Here is a 12,369-nt window from a genome sequence, read left to right on the forward strand (position 1 = left end):
TAATTAATTTTTTTTCCACAAATACCCACAGAATGTGTCTTTTATTGGACATATCAAAACCACTCACATTGCAACAGAAACGGTTATACATAATTACTCTGCAGCAGTGGGTTACAGGGAATGCAATTAGAGGCATGTACAAGAAAAGGGGACCTTTCTTCTGTAATCTCTGAAGTGTGCCACCAGAGAGGGTATTATACATGAAGGGAGTGACGATGGGGATTTGACGATAACCATGACAGCCTGTCTCCATCTCTTCTCTCTCGGAAGGATGGAAATGGACTGGAAGGGTTGGCTGCTTCAACTGGTTTACTGGCGACTGTATGGCACAAAGGAAACGGTCAAAGCTTGCTTTTGTTCTGCTTTTTTTTTTTTTTCTTGTAGAGCAAGCAAAAAAAAAAAAAAAAAAGACAACTTTGTTTCCCTGATCTTTTGCTGGGAGGAAACAGAATACAGAGTCACTCTGGCAGGTAGTAGAAGCACACGGACACGCAGATGTTGCTGGGAAAGCAGATGTCGATGCAGAAGTAGACCAGCCTCTGTTTACCTGGACCTAAGACATAGAGAGAGAGCACAGTGACTTATAAATAACATGCAGAGAGGATACAGATTCACTGTGGATCACCATGAAAGAACCGGAAGAAAGTTATCAGACATTATATATTATTTTAAAATGAATAAAGGGATTGAATTAGCCACAAAAATGGGTCCTTTTCACATATTAATGGTACATTTTTCTCCACTGTTTTCACATTTGAGTGTGTGATATTTACATTAGTCGTTCTGAATGGTCAAACTGTCAGCAGCTCCACATGTTGGCTGTTAAATGAGTATACAGTGAAGCACACAATGGGTTTCAGCTGATCTTTTACTGCATGGGAAAGGTCACAGTACGTAATAGATTAGAGTTGGGTTTCAGGCTGACGCATGGCTTCATTACGGAGCTGCTACAGGACTAATTTAAACACGTCTACAGACTCGGGTGACCCTGACTAATGAAGGCTTGGGACAAATATGACCATGCATACATTACTAACATTTGAAAGAACATGCACTTCGGCACCAAAATGTAACGATTTAACTGAAATCATATCTTGTATCACCATAACTAAGATTTTTCCCGCGCAGTGTGAAAACTCACGTAGTGTGCAATGACTTTTATAGACTCTTCAAGTGATGTTTCTTTTTATAGCTGAAACAATCAGTCATTTAATCAGTTACTTGACAGAACATAAATCGGCATCTTTTTTAAAACTAGGCATTGCCTGATTCAAGGTTCACTTGTGGGAATATGATGTGAATATTAGTCTTTTTAATAGAATATCTTTGGGTTTTAGATTGACAGATAACACAAATAATTTAATGATATAATATCCAGCTGTGTTGGAAATTAATATGGATAATTTTCTGACACTTTATCGACCAAATTTGATAAAGGAAATATTGGTCAGAATATGTCATAAAGAAACCAAATTTTAGTTGGCTGAGTAAGGGATTCCTTGGTTCTCTACAGTCAGGAAAAACTACGTTTTTTGTGAGACCATTTTAGAAGTCACGGACGAAGATAGAATTGTATACTGACAGTCAATAGCAACTTTGAGGCAGAAATGTACGCAGAATTCTACTTGTAGGGGGGTTGTAATTATTCATTGTGGATTTACTGATGATCTAGTGCCCTGGTAGTTGAGATAATGATGAGTTGTCATTTTGTCATGATTCATTGCACATGGGTTGGTCACTTTGCAAAAGTGAACCAAATACACTCAGTGAGTATCTGCACAATTTGAGAATGGGTTTCGAAAAAAGGCCACCATTGTTAGTCCAGTGAACAGCATCATGCCGCGTCTATCACATGAACAAAGTCTCCGGGCACTGGGTATGGTGGAGGCCGGTTTGAGCTACATTGATGTAGCCAGGCGTATGGGCTGTTCCCAACCCACAATCAGAAGCCTGGTCCAAAGCATGCGCCGACGGATTGCTGCCTGCATGGAAGCAAATGGAGGCCATACTCGGTATTGACTGTTGTGACTTTGTGTTTGACAGGTGCTGTTTTCTTTTGTGAAATTCTTTATTTTGAAATCATTCTTGAAACTTTAGATTTTTGTTTCTGTATGCCAATATGCTAAACAAGTGATTCATATGAAGAAAATCCAGTTTCGTAGCCTAGCCGCGCTAGACAACCCAACGGCAACAAATTTAATTCTCTGCCAGGGAGGGTCTAGTTACCCTCCATAAGGCTCGAGGCTGGATTCTCCTAAAACTGGCCGGACCAATCACCATGAAGTGTACAGTCAGAAGGCGGGCGTAACGAAGTGACGACAGAGGCGTGACGATTCTGACAAACAACCGGCGCACAATAAACAGTTATCTTTCGACTCGGCTTTGGCCACAGCCCTTAAAGATTTGAAGCTAAAATTCAAATTGAAAGATAAACAAAGGATGGCACTTAAGTGTTTCATTGAGAAGAAAGACGTATTTGGACTTATGCCGACGGGATATGGCAAATCCTTAATATACCAGTTGGCTCTGCGGCTCCGCTGGTTGGGAAGCTAATGGGACTTAGCCACAATCCGCCGGTGCTCTCGGAACTACGTCAGCCTATTTGTTGCGTTGATTGGTTGTATACCTACCCAATTGCTGCAGAGGGATTTGATAGACAACCTTTTAGCCCGCCTCCCTCCCTGTCGAGCTTCCCTAGACCCTTGTGCCGTCAGAAACATGGGTGTAGCATGGCTAGGCTACCAGTTTAGGGCTTCAAAATAAAAATTATGTTGAAAAATATGGTCTCAAAGTTTTTAATGACTGTCAGTGTACATGCTTTCCTTAAGTTATGGTGATACTAGGATCTGAAGTATAAATTTGGTATTCTTGTATATTTTTTTCAGATTGTGGTCAAATCCTGAGAAAAGTCAGAACCTGAATTCCCTGAGCCTGTTCATTTCTCCTGTTGGTGTAAATCTGCAAAAACAAGTCAAAGGGGATTGAAGAAATCCTTCTTGGGACTTGAACCCTTAAAACTGCGTCAAGGCTACACAGTTAGAATTTCGTACTTGGAAATAGGGCTGGGCGATAAATCGAATTAATTCGATTAATTCGCCTATTTAAAACCTGACGATTTGAAAATTTGCCAAATCGTAAAATCGAGGAGCTTAAATATATAACAATACAGATTGTTCTTCTGCCTTTCACGACTTGTGCACTGGCATTTGCTTCCGCCTCTCATTTCATTCCGCCAAAACACTCACACCCCCGTCATGGCGGACAGAACAGCAGACGAAGAGTTGGTCGCGAGAAAAGGGCCTCAAGTTACATCGATTATATGGAAGTGGTTCGGCTTTGACAAGACTGACACGGAGCAAACTACAGTCATGTGCAAGGTTTGCAAAAGTACTGTGAAAACGAAGCGTAGCGGCACAACTAACCTCTTTCAGCACCTCCGGCAGAGGCATCCTAAAGAATGGGAAGAGTGCTTGCAGCTACGGGAGTGCAGCATGGCTAGCACTAGCCATAGCAAACAGACCGCAAAGAAACAACAAAAATCGATTAAAATCGGCATCGTCCAAGATGACTAAAAAAATCAAGATTTTATTTTTGGGCCATATCGCCCAGCCCTACTTGGAAATAATCCCTTCCCTCCCCTAAAATGGTTTAGATCTAACCTTACAGTTTTGCTTCTTTGAGAATGTGCAGATCCACCCACCTTTGTCTTTCTCACTCCTACCGATTCATGGCAGCTCAAGCACACCAGCTCCCCTACTCTGAGCACTACACAATGGTAAGTTGTAATATCACAGTAATTCTGCCATACGTTTTCTAACCTAAACCTATTCTGAACTTGATAATGATATGGAAAACCACACCCTGCAAGATTACAGGATTGGTTCCTGAGTTTTTATACATCTAAACCCCCAGAAGTCTGAATTTGTGTGTGTGTGTTGGTACACCACAGCTTCAAAGTGAAAATACGCCATGGCCCTGACAGCTTGTTTTGCTCTGAAAGTGTCTTCGCGCATTTAAAAAACAACACCATATGAACATGCTAACGAGATAAAAAAACAAATATATAAACCGTAATATTCAACATTGGGGTTCTTTAAAAAAAGGTTGTGGTTTTTAGCAAAAGTTACTCCGATGGGTAAATTGTACACTTGTTGGGACTATTTTCAGTTGCACATTAATACTCATTTTGTAAATGAATATTTATTACTCCACCAAGGACCGTAAGAGTCATGTGACAATCGGCGTACATCTGTCTGTTTGCAAAATTACTTAAAAACAGAATATTGAATTTGGATGTCATTTTCAGGAAAGGTCAGAAATGATACAAGGACCAAGTGATTAGATTTTGGCAGTGATGTGGCTTATAGTCTGGATCCATGGATTTGTTAAAGTTTTCTGTATCATTGCGAGATAGCGACACGGCATCACTGTAGCAATGACTACAAGTGAACGCTATGTCAGCTGCCTGCTGACGATCACATGACTGCGATTCTACTACAAATCCACCGTTGTGGACTTATCAGGACTCATCCATTGGAAATGATAAAAGGAACAATTGATTAAACTGTGGGGGTGTTTCCGAGTCCCATAAATTCCCGCCACACATTTAGGTCATGTAATTGAGTATCCATGCATAACGTTCACATGCATACCACGCACCTGAGCTCACCGCAAGGTCATTTTGTTTGTGGGTGCATCTGTATTAAATGGCCACATTCTATAGTGTCATGTTTTCCACAAGTTTTTTTCGAGCTTTGAGCCATCGGAAATGATACGACTGAGCAGCCTTGGCAGAGTACCACACTCTCTGAGTGCTTTTCTTGTTTTATTTATGTGACTACGTCAGGCAGCAGGATAGTGTGTTTGGGATTAACTCAAAATCAGCTACAACGCCCATGTTCATTGTAATGAGGAAACATCAGCCAGGGTAACATTGTCTTACTGAGTCATATATTTTTGGATACCATTGGCGCGCTATCAAACTTTGGATACACAAAAAGTTGTAATAAACCAATTGTTTGTTTTTGTTGACAGTTAGCAAAATGCTACCTTTATTTTCTGTGTTGAACTTGACATGGGAAATAAACAAAGGCAGATTTTTTTTTTCTCCAAATCTTAAAGTTTTTCTTTCACATGATATGTATGATTTATACCATAGCAGTCCTCTCACCTTCAGCCCTCCTGGTCCAGTGGACGGACCTGTCCTGACATAAAGCCTGCAGAGGCTCCTCCAGCGACGACACGTTCACCTGACTGGCTGCCAGCACTCCCAGGAACTCCGTCTGCCTCCGGGTTTCATTCCCAGACAGCTGGAACTGCTGAGGACAGAATCACAGTATCTGTATCCACAAAGAGCTTTATCTTCTGCAGAAAGGAACAGAAGTTCTGAGCTGGAGTTTTACTGAAAAAGTGTGTGGAATCATATTCAGCTCATAAAGGGGAGAAAAGAAAACTGAAACTCAATCTGCTATTAGCCTGAAATCTTCACTGATGAGGTCAACATGGCTGCGCATTTGCGCTCTTATTCGTCACAAAGGCTGTGTGTAATTGCACCACTTACACCTCTGATTGGCTCTGATAGTGAACCACTTAAAACCCTGTTGTGCTTGAGTGGGTCAAGTAACAACCAGTTTTCCTCTCCTGTAAAAGACCAAGAAGACCTTTGTGCTTCAACACAGACACAAACCACAACTACTGTCCCTCCATAACAGCTAGGTTTAAATACTGAGGAGCTGTATGAGATATGTGACACCACGAGACGGGATCAGAGACTAAACTGTAGCTTTTGATGCATGGAAATGGGGTATTGTGCAGAAAGATGGTAAGGGAGACAAACAGAAGTCCCTCTCAGTTTACCTGCAAGCTCCCACATCTCATTTCTGGTCTCCATTTAACCACAGCCAGGGCTATTCTCCTAACTCTCATAATTAAGAATCAGATAATCCCACACAAATCATATCTGAGGGCTCAATTCAGAACTGGCGTCAACAGTAGAGATCCAGGTATTAGCCAACAAGCAGACACACACGGGCCCTTTCTAATGCACCAACCTGTTTTTTAATCCAAAAGAGACGTCTTAAAAGCTAAAAAGCTCTTGCACAGAGTGGCCATTGTGCCCGGTTCAGGGCTCGGGCTCACTGCCGTAGCCTCCTGTAAAAAGATCCCGGGCACGCCGAGGGGGCCGAAGGGATCAGATGTGCTGAGGAATTCAGCCGTGGAGGCGAGAGAGGCAGACTATGAGGCTCTTCAGGGCCCTGTATGCTTCACCCCTCTCTTTGTGTGGCACGGTCGGGAAGTCATGCAAAACTTCTGAAACCCAGCAGGTCCTGGCTCAGTGGCGCAGGGATAAAGCCATGAGTCAGAAATGCCAGTTCACACATTAGCGAGACTGTGACTTTAGAAACACCTGGCAGAGCTAAAAGGGCAACCTTCTTATTCCTTATAAGCCAGAGTACGCTTTGATCTGGTGAGGGAAGCCCTATTATATAACACGAGTGCTGGGTTCTGACGTGCCGAAACGTCCTTACCTTGCGTGTTGGCTCATGGAGGAGGGAGTTGACGTTGTCGTAGTCAGACTGCTCCATCTCTCGGAGGAAGCAGCTGTCCTGGTCCACGGGTTTGTAGCATATCAAACCCTGCAACTCAACAACAACAGACATCCTATCCATCAGAGCCTAGGAAACTTTTTAAAATGATTCCATCAATCACTGTCAGAAATGTTGGACATGCTGGTGACAGGACCAGACTTGTTTTAGAGGATGGAATCAATACCCACACTGAGTAACACTGATGCCTTGAGATTTTTTGCCCCATTGGTCACTTATTATTTATTATAAGGTTTCTGTATGACCCTCAAATCCAAATTTCCTTTTTTTAAATGGTTGATATTTCAGTTTAAATGCCTTTACAATTAGGATAAAAGTACAGTTGTATGAGTATTTAGTTATGTGGGGTGGCCAGATTTTAGTCTGATTTGGCCCCCTTGGACCTCCTTTGGCTCCGCCCCTGGCTATGTAGCTTGTATCATCTAAGACAAAACACACAAAATCTCACCCAAATTACTTACATGCTTTATATCAAATAGCACAGTGGATGTCTGATTTGCTGGCGAGGTCACCGAGAAGGTCACCAGGTCATTCTTCTGGTCCACAACGGCTGACTGGTTGATCAGAACGCCGGTCTGATCTGGAACTGTGATTCTCACAATCTGTAAAGACTACGGACGCAGAGGAGTTGGGTCAAAACCAACAACCGGGATAGCAAGAAGCAGTCATGGCGAATGAAGCAGGTGTGAGACGTACGGAAGAGAGGGGCTGAGACACCCCGAGGTGCCCCGACAAACCGAGGGCGATGACGACCAGGAGGAGAGAGGCTGAGAGGCTGAGCCAGAAGGCCTTGTGTGGGAAGTGGGACTGGGGGGACACATCAGGGCCCCCATCCTGAAAACATGTTTGAACACAACAAGAACCAGCAACAAGTTATTTAATCAGAAACTGACATTTTAGCATAAAATTTATGACAACCACTCAGATGCATGTGGCTGGGTGAGGGAACTCTCAGGATCCATCCACTCTTTGCTGCTTATATTGCAGGAAAAGTGTTTGGATGACAGCAAAAACCAAATCGGCTACCTGCTTTGACCCCTTTACCAGCTGATGTTTACATCTCCCCTGCCGTTGCTCACCGAACACTGTGCTTCCTCCAGCCGGTTCTCCGAACGCTTCCAGCACCTCACCATCCTGTGTCCCTTGACGGCTCCTCACTCGGTCTGCTCCCTTCTCGCAGCTATCGGCATGGAGCTGTGGTCATGACCAGCGCTGACTGAGACTCGACTCACCTGGCCAGCTTCTCTTTTGTCACCGCAGACCTCCACCCCTTCCTCCACCCCCCCACCCCCACCCCCCTCTGGTCGCACCATTTCCCTCCCAAAACAGTCACACAAAACTCTCAATCGTGCCAAACTCAATTTTTCAACTTCTTTCTTCCTGCAATTTCCTCGTTTCATGTCTTCTCTGCCTATTATGGCCTAATAATCCTCTTTAACGTGATCCATCTTTCCATTGCCGCTGCCCCCCCCCCCCCCCCCTCCTTCTCCTCCCTCACTCACTCCAACATACTCTTACACGAGAGGAATTGGCTGCACTCCCCCGCTGCAGACAATGGACAAAGAGGTGAGGCAGGCGCAGCTCGGAGAGTCTCTCTCATCAGGTGAGAGGTGATATTCTGACTGCTGCTGCGTCCAGCCGACGATGACAGACCAAGGTGACTTTAAAGCACAGACGGGACTTAGAGGGAGCCTCAGTTTAAACTTAAAGCCACAGAGAGGTGAGGCAGATTCAGTGGAAATGGTTTGTTTTATTGTGGCCTCAGAAGAGATAGTGTTGCTACGTCCATACATTAATGTCATTCTGTTTCAGCTAGAATAATTAGCATTGCACACATAAAACAAAGTACATGACAGCGCTGGGTATCATTGCACCATCCTCTGAATCTCAATGCAGGCATCAGTGCATTCTGTTGAGGTCTTCACATACATTAAAGAACATTAAAGAAGCTCAAGTTTGACCAGTTGAGTGTCTCTTACTCATCTTGTCTGCATGTTATTTATAGACACTGAAACAGACGTAAACCTGAGCGTGTATTACCAAACTGTTGACAGTGTGTGCTCATTTCCCTTTTTGAGTGTGACTTGGAGTTGCTTAAGTGGAGATTGCATCACAGACAGAATAAAGGCTTATTGAGTACATAACTCTCCTTACAAAAGGAACATATATTTAGCTCCCCCCCTCTTTAACACTTAAGTACGTTAAAACAATACTGAAGCTTGTTGTTCTTCGGTTATTTTTCTGTTTAAATTATGTTAAAAATAGCTGTTTTAGTAAAAGACAATAAAATCTGAAGAGTGTCTCTAGAATCTTTGTTGCCTTTGTCACACAGCAGATAACTGCTGGAGACTGTTATAGAGATGATTTTATATTAATCTTGATAAAATAAAAAAATATTCCTTTTTAAAAGACAGTGGACATCGGTGTGTAAGCGGTTAGACGAATCTGTTACATCATTTAGCAACATGTCTCAGTCTCATCCCTGCAGAGCTGGAAGGAGGTCTGCGATGCTCTCCACGTAATAATCCGGCACCATCCCCTGCCTCTCCACACAGCCGCTCTTCTGGTGGGCTTCAGCGTCAGCCACGCTGTTGACCCCCGTCAGGGTGAGGAGAGTCTTCAGGCCGCAGTTGGAGCCCAGCATGATGTCCGTGTCCAGACGGTCCCCGACCATCAGGCAGCGGTCGCGCTCCACGCCGAACTGGGAGGCCACGCAGTCGAACATGAAGTGGTTGGGTTTGCCCACCGTCTGGGCCTGACACTGGGCTGCTGTCTCTACGCACTGCAGCAGGCAGCCTGTACCTGAGGGGCAGAGCGGGAGGTGACTGTTTAGATCTTTATCACTTAGATTAGAGCAACTTTACATCACTTTTTTTGTCTTTAAAAAAATGTACGTTTCAGAAGCACCGTTAGGGTTGCACAAAAGACAGGAAAGAGGATGGAACCAACACTTTACATTCCTATTACCACACCTTTGAAAATCTAAGTCTGTATTTCCTGGACAACTGCTTTTAAGGAAGCAGACAAATACAAGAACATGATATGAGAGCATGACAAACCTGTCTCCATTCTCATTTCAACTATTCCGATATGCAGCTTCTGATTTGATAGTTCGAGGAAAAGTTAGGAGAGACTTATGCTCAGTTTTTCTTCCACTTTTAAGGAAGCTAATAAATGGAGATTTAACTTCTTTTATTGAATGTAGACCATATTAGGTCAGGTCCAAATCTAAACCACTACATCTTGACAAGTCTAATCTGTCCCCCTCCAGAGGCTACATTATAGAAACAGTCTCTGATTTGTGAAAACTTCATTCTGTGTGTGAAAAAGGAGACTTACCTGCTTTTGTTGCATGTAGACCAAATTAGACCAGGTCTGAATGTGAACCACTGGATGTATGTATGGACTAGGTTAAACCAGACACTTTAAAACATGATTTCTAAATTTGTAAAACCTTTATTCTACTTGTGAAAACAAAAAAAAAGGAGATTTCACTGGTTTTGCTGCATATAGACCACATCAGACCAGGTCCAGGTCTAGGTCTAAAACCACTACATAGACACTGGTCAGATCAGGACTAGATTATGCCACAGCACCTTAAAAGTCTTCAAAACATATTTTACAAATTTGTAAAACCTTTTTTCTATTTATGAAAATGCAAAAACTCTGCTTTTGTAGCATGTAGACCACATTAGACCAGGTCCAGATCTAAAACAACTATGCATGGACTGGTCAGAACTGGACTAGATTGTGCTGCAAAGGCAACAGAGTGTTTAAAAAGACTGATTCTGATTTTTGAAAGCAATCTTCTATTTGTGAAAATGCAAAAAGGGGGGAGACTTTATTGCTGTTATGACCACATCAGACTAGGTCCAGATCTAAAACCACTACACAGAGACTGGTCATACATGTACTAGATTATGTCAGGGAGGGTAAAGAGTCTATAAAACTGGGTTCGGATTTCTGAAAGCTTTATTCGATTTGCGAAATGCAACAACAACAAAAAGAATTTCACTATTTTTGTTCCATGTAGACCACATTAGACTAAGGTCAAATCTAAATCCACTACATATGGACTGGTCAAACATGGATTAGACTGTTCTGTGAACACTACACACTGTTAAAAACATAGTCTCTGATTCATGAAAGTTTCATTCTCGGTGTGAAAATGCAAAAAGGGAGAGATTTCGTTGATTTTTTGTATGTAGAAAACATAAGTCCAGGTCCAGATCTAAGACCAAAACTACTATACAGGCACTGTCAAACCCGCTAGAGAGTCTTTAACAGACGTTTTGGGTGTGAAAATCTTTTAAATACAATGTACTGGAACTGTGGCCTTGAGTGAAAGTAAGTCTGCAGGGAGTGTTAATCTGCTTATGTGAGGTGTGGATCTCTACCTGGCACAGCCTTCCCTCCCTCCAGAGGCAGCCTGGTGTCCCTGTTGGTCCCCACGAACAGACAGCCCTGCTGGGTCAGGTACTGCAGGGCCCGGTTCAGCTTCATGTAGCTGAAGTGTTCATCGAAACCCACCACCACCGCCTTCACCTCGGGGTCCAGGGGCACGCTGGCCCAGTCGGCCTGCTTCCCGGAGATAAGGTCTGGTCCCACCCCGGTCTGCTGGATGCCCACCGCCTCCAGCTCCTGCCTCATGGCGTTGCTTCCTATCAGGTATACTTTCCCGTCCACTTTGCAGACCGTCTTCAGGTACATGGCGGAGCAGTACGCGGTGCCGAACACCTCTTCCTCCGTCACGTTGAAGCCCAGCGTGGTCATCTTCTCGGCGTACATCTTCCTGGTCTTGGTGCTGTTGTTGGTGACGAAGAAGACCTTCTTGCCGCTCTCCTTGAGCAGGTTGATGACCTGCGGGGCTCCGGGGATGGCCTGGTCCCCCCGCCAGATCACCCCGTCGCAGTCGAACAGGATGCTGTCCACGGAGTCCAGCAGCTGCTTGACCAGAGCACCGCTGAGCCGTGTGCACTTCGAGCCGGACATGAGGACGGTGGACGGAGCCGTTAAACACTGTCACACTGAAAACGAACACCAAACCGGGCGGTACGTATCGGTCCTGGACGTTACTTTACCCACAGAGTAAAGTCACGAATGCTACGGTTAACGCGGGGCAGCGGTGGAAAATGAAACACTCAGCTGAGCTCCAGTTACTTGTAACAACCGGTTCTGGTTTTAAAAATGTGGAGTTAAAATTCAGCGGAGAACCAGCCGACCGACCTTCCACAGTTGCAGCTACTTCCGCACCGGCTTAAAGAGGCAGGTGTCACACTGAAAGAGGTCCGGCGCTCTCCTGTCAAACTTTAGTCACTCCTGATCAAAAGCTCGCTTTTCTTATTCTGCAGCTTGACTCCTAAATGAGAAAAATATGTTCCATTTTCTAAATATATTTTTTTACAGTCGAAAGTTTCTGTTAAAAACTCTACAGACCAGCATTAAAACATAAAGGATAATCTTTTTACTGTTTCAGCCCAACACTGTGGAACTATAGGCTGAATATAATAGGCTCCCGCGACTGTCAGAACAGCTGAGTCAACCAGTGCCCCAGTTTAAAAAGCTTTTCAAAACCCACCTGTACAGACAGACCTTTGTATAATATATAATAATGCCTTTGCTAAAGTTTTAGTCTCTCTTTTTAACACATTGCCTTTTCGAATGTTATATTGTCGTTTTCAAAAAAAAAAATCGTTGCTTTTTTAAATGTTTAATTCCTTTTCGTATGCTTTATTAACTTTTTAAAGAGTTATTGTGACTACAT

General features: G+C 43.6%; 2 protein-coding genes across 3 annotated transcripts; both read right to left on the reverse strand.

Moving 5' to 3' along the window:
- Positions 1-22: 22 nt before the first annotated feature.
- bricd5 (BRICHOS domain containing 5) lies at positions 23-7,861 on the reverse strand. 2 transcript variants are annotated; one of them, XM_022222950.2, is made up of 6 exons: positions 7,685-7,861; positions 7,302-7,439; positions 7,067-7,216; positions 6,528-6,635; positions 5,171-5,315; positions 23-553 (listed from the first exon to the last, which is right to left on the reverse strand). In XM_022222950.2, exons 1-6 carry the CDS (start codon positions 7,736-7,738, stop codon positions 459-461), a joined length of 690 nt encoding a protein of 229 aa, XP_022078642.1. In that variant the 5' UTR covers positions 7,739-7,861; the 3' UTR covers positions 23-458. The 2 variants fall into 2 exon arrangements, with proteins under 2 accessions (XP_022078642.1, XP_022078641.1); XM_022222949.2 differs by having other exon boundaries at positions 5,171-5,318; positions 7,685-7,859.
- A 474-nt stretch (positions 7,862-8,335) lies between these two features.
- On the reverse strand, positions 8,336-11,883 carry pgp (phosphoglycolate phosphatase). The gene is made up of 2 exons (XM_022222946.2): positions 11,003-11,883; positions 8,336-9,407 (listed from the first exon to the last, which is right to left on the reverse strand). Exons 1-2 carry the CDS (start codon positions 11,595-11,597, stop codon positions 9,082-9,084), a joined length of 921 nt encoding a protein of 306 aa, XP_022078638.1. The 5' UTR covers positions 11,598-11,883; the 3' UTR covers positions 8,336-9,081.
- Positions 11,884-12,369: the final 486 nt, after the last annotated feature.

Source organism: Acanthochromis polyacanthus, chromosome 19 (assembly GCF_021347895.1).
Source record: "Acanthochromis polyacanthus isolate Apoly-LR-REF ecotype Palm Island chromosome 19, KAUST_Apoly_ChrSc, whole genome shotgun sequence".
Lineage (NCBI taxonomy): Eukaryota > Metazoa > Chordata > Actinopteri > Pomacentridae > Acanthochromis > Acanthochromis polyacanthus.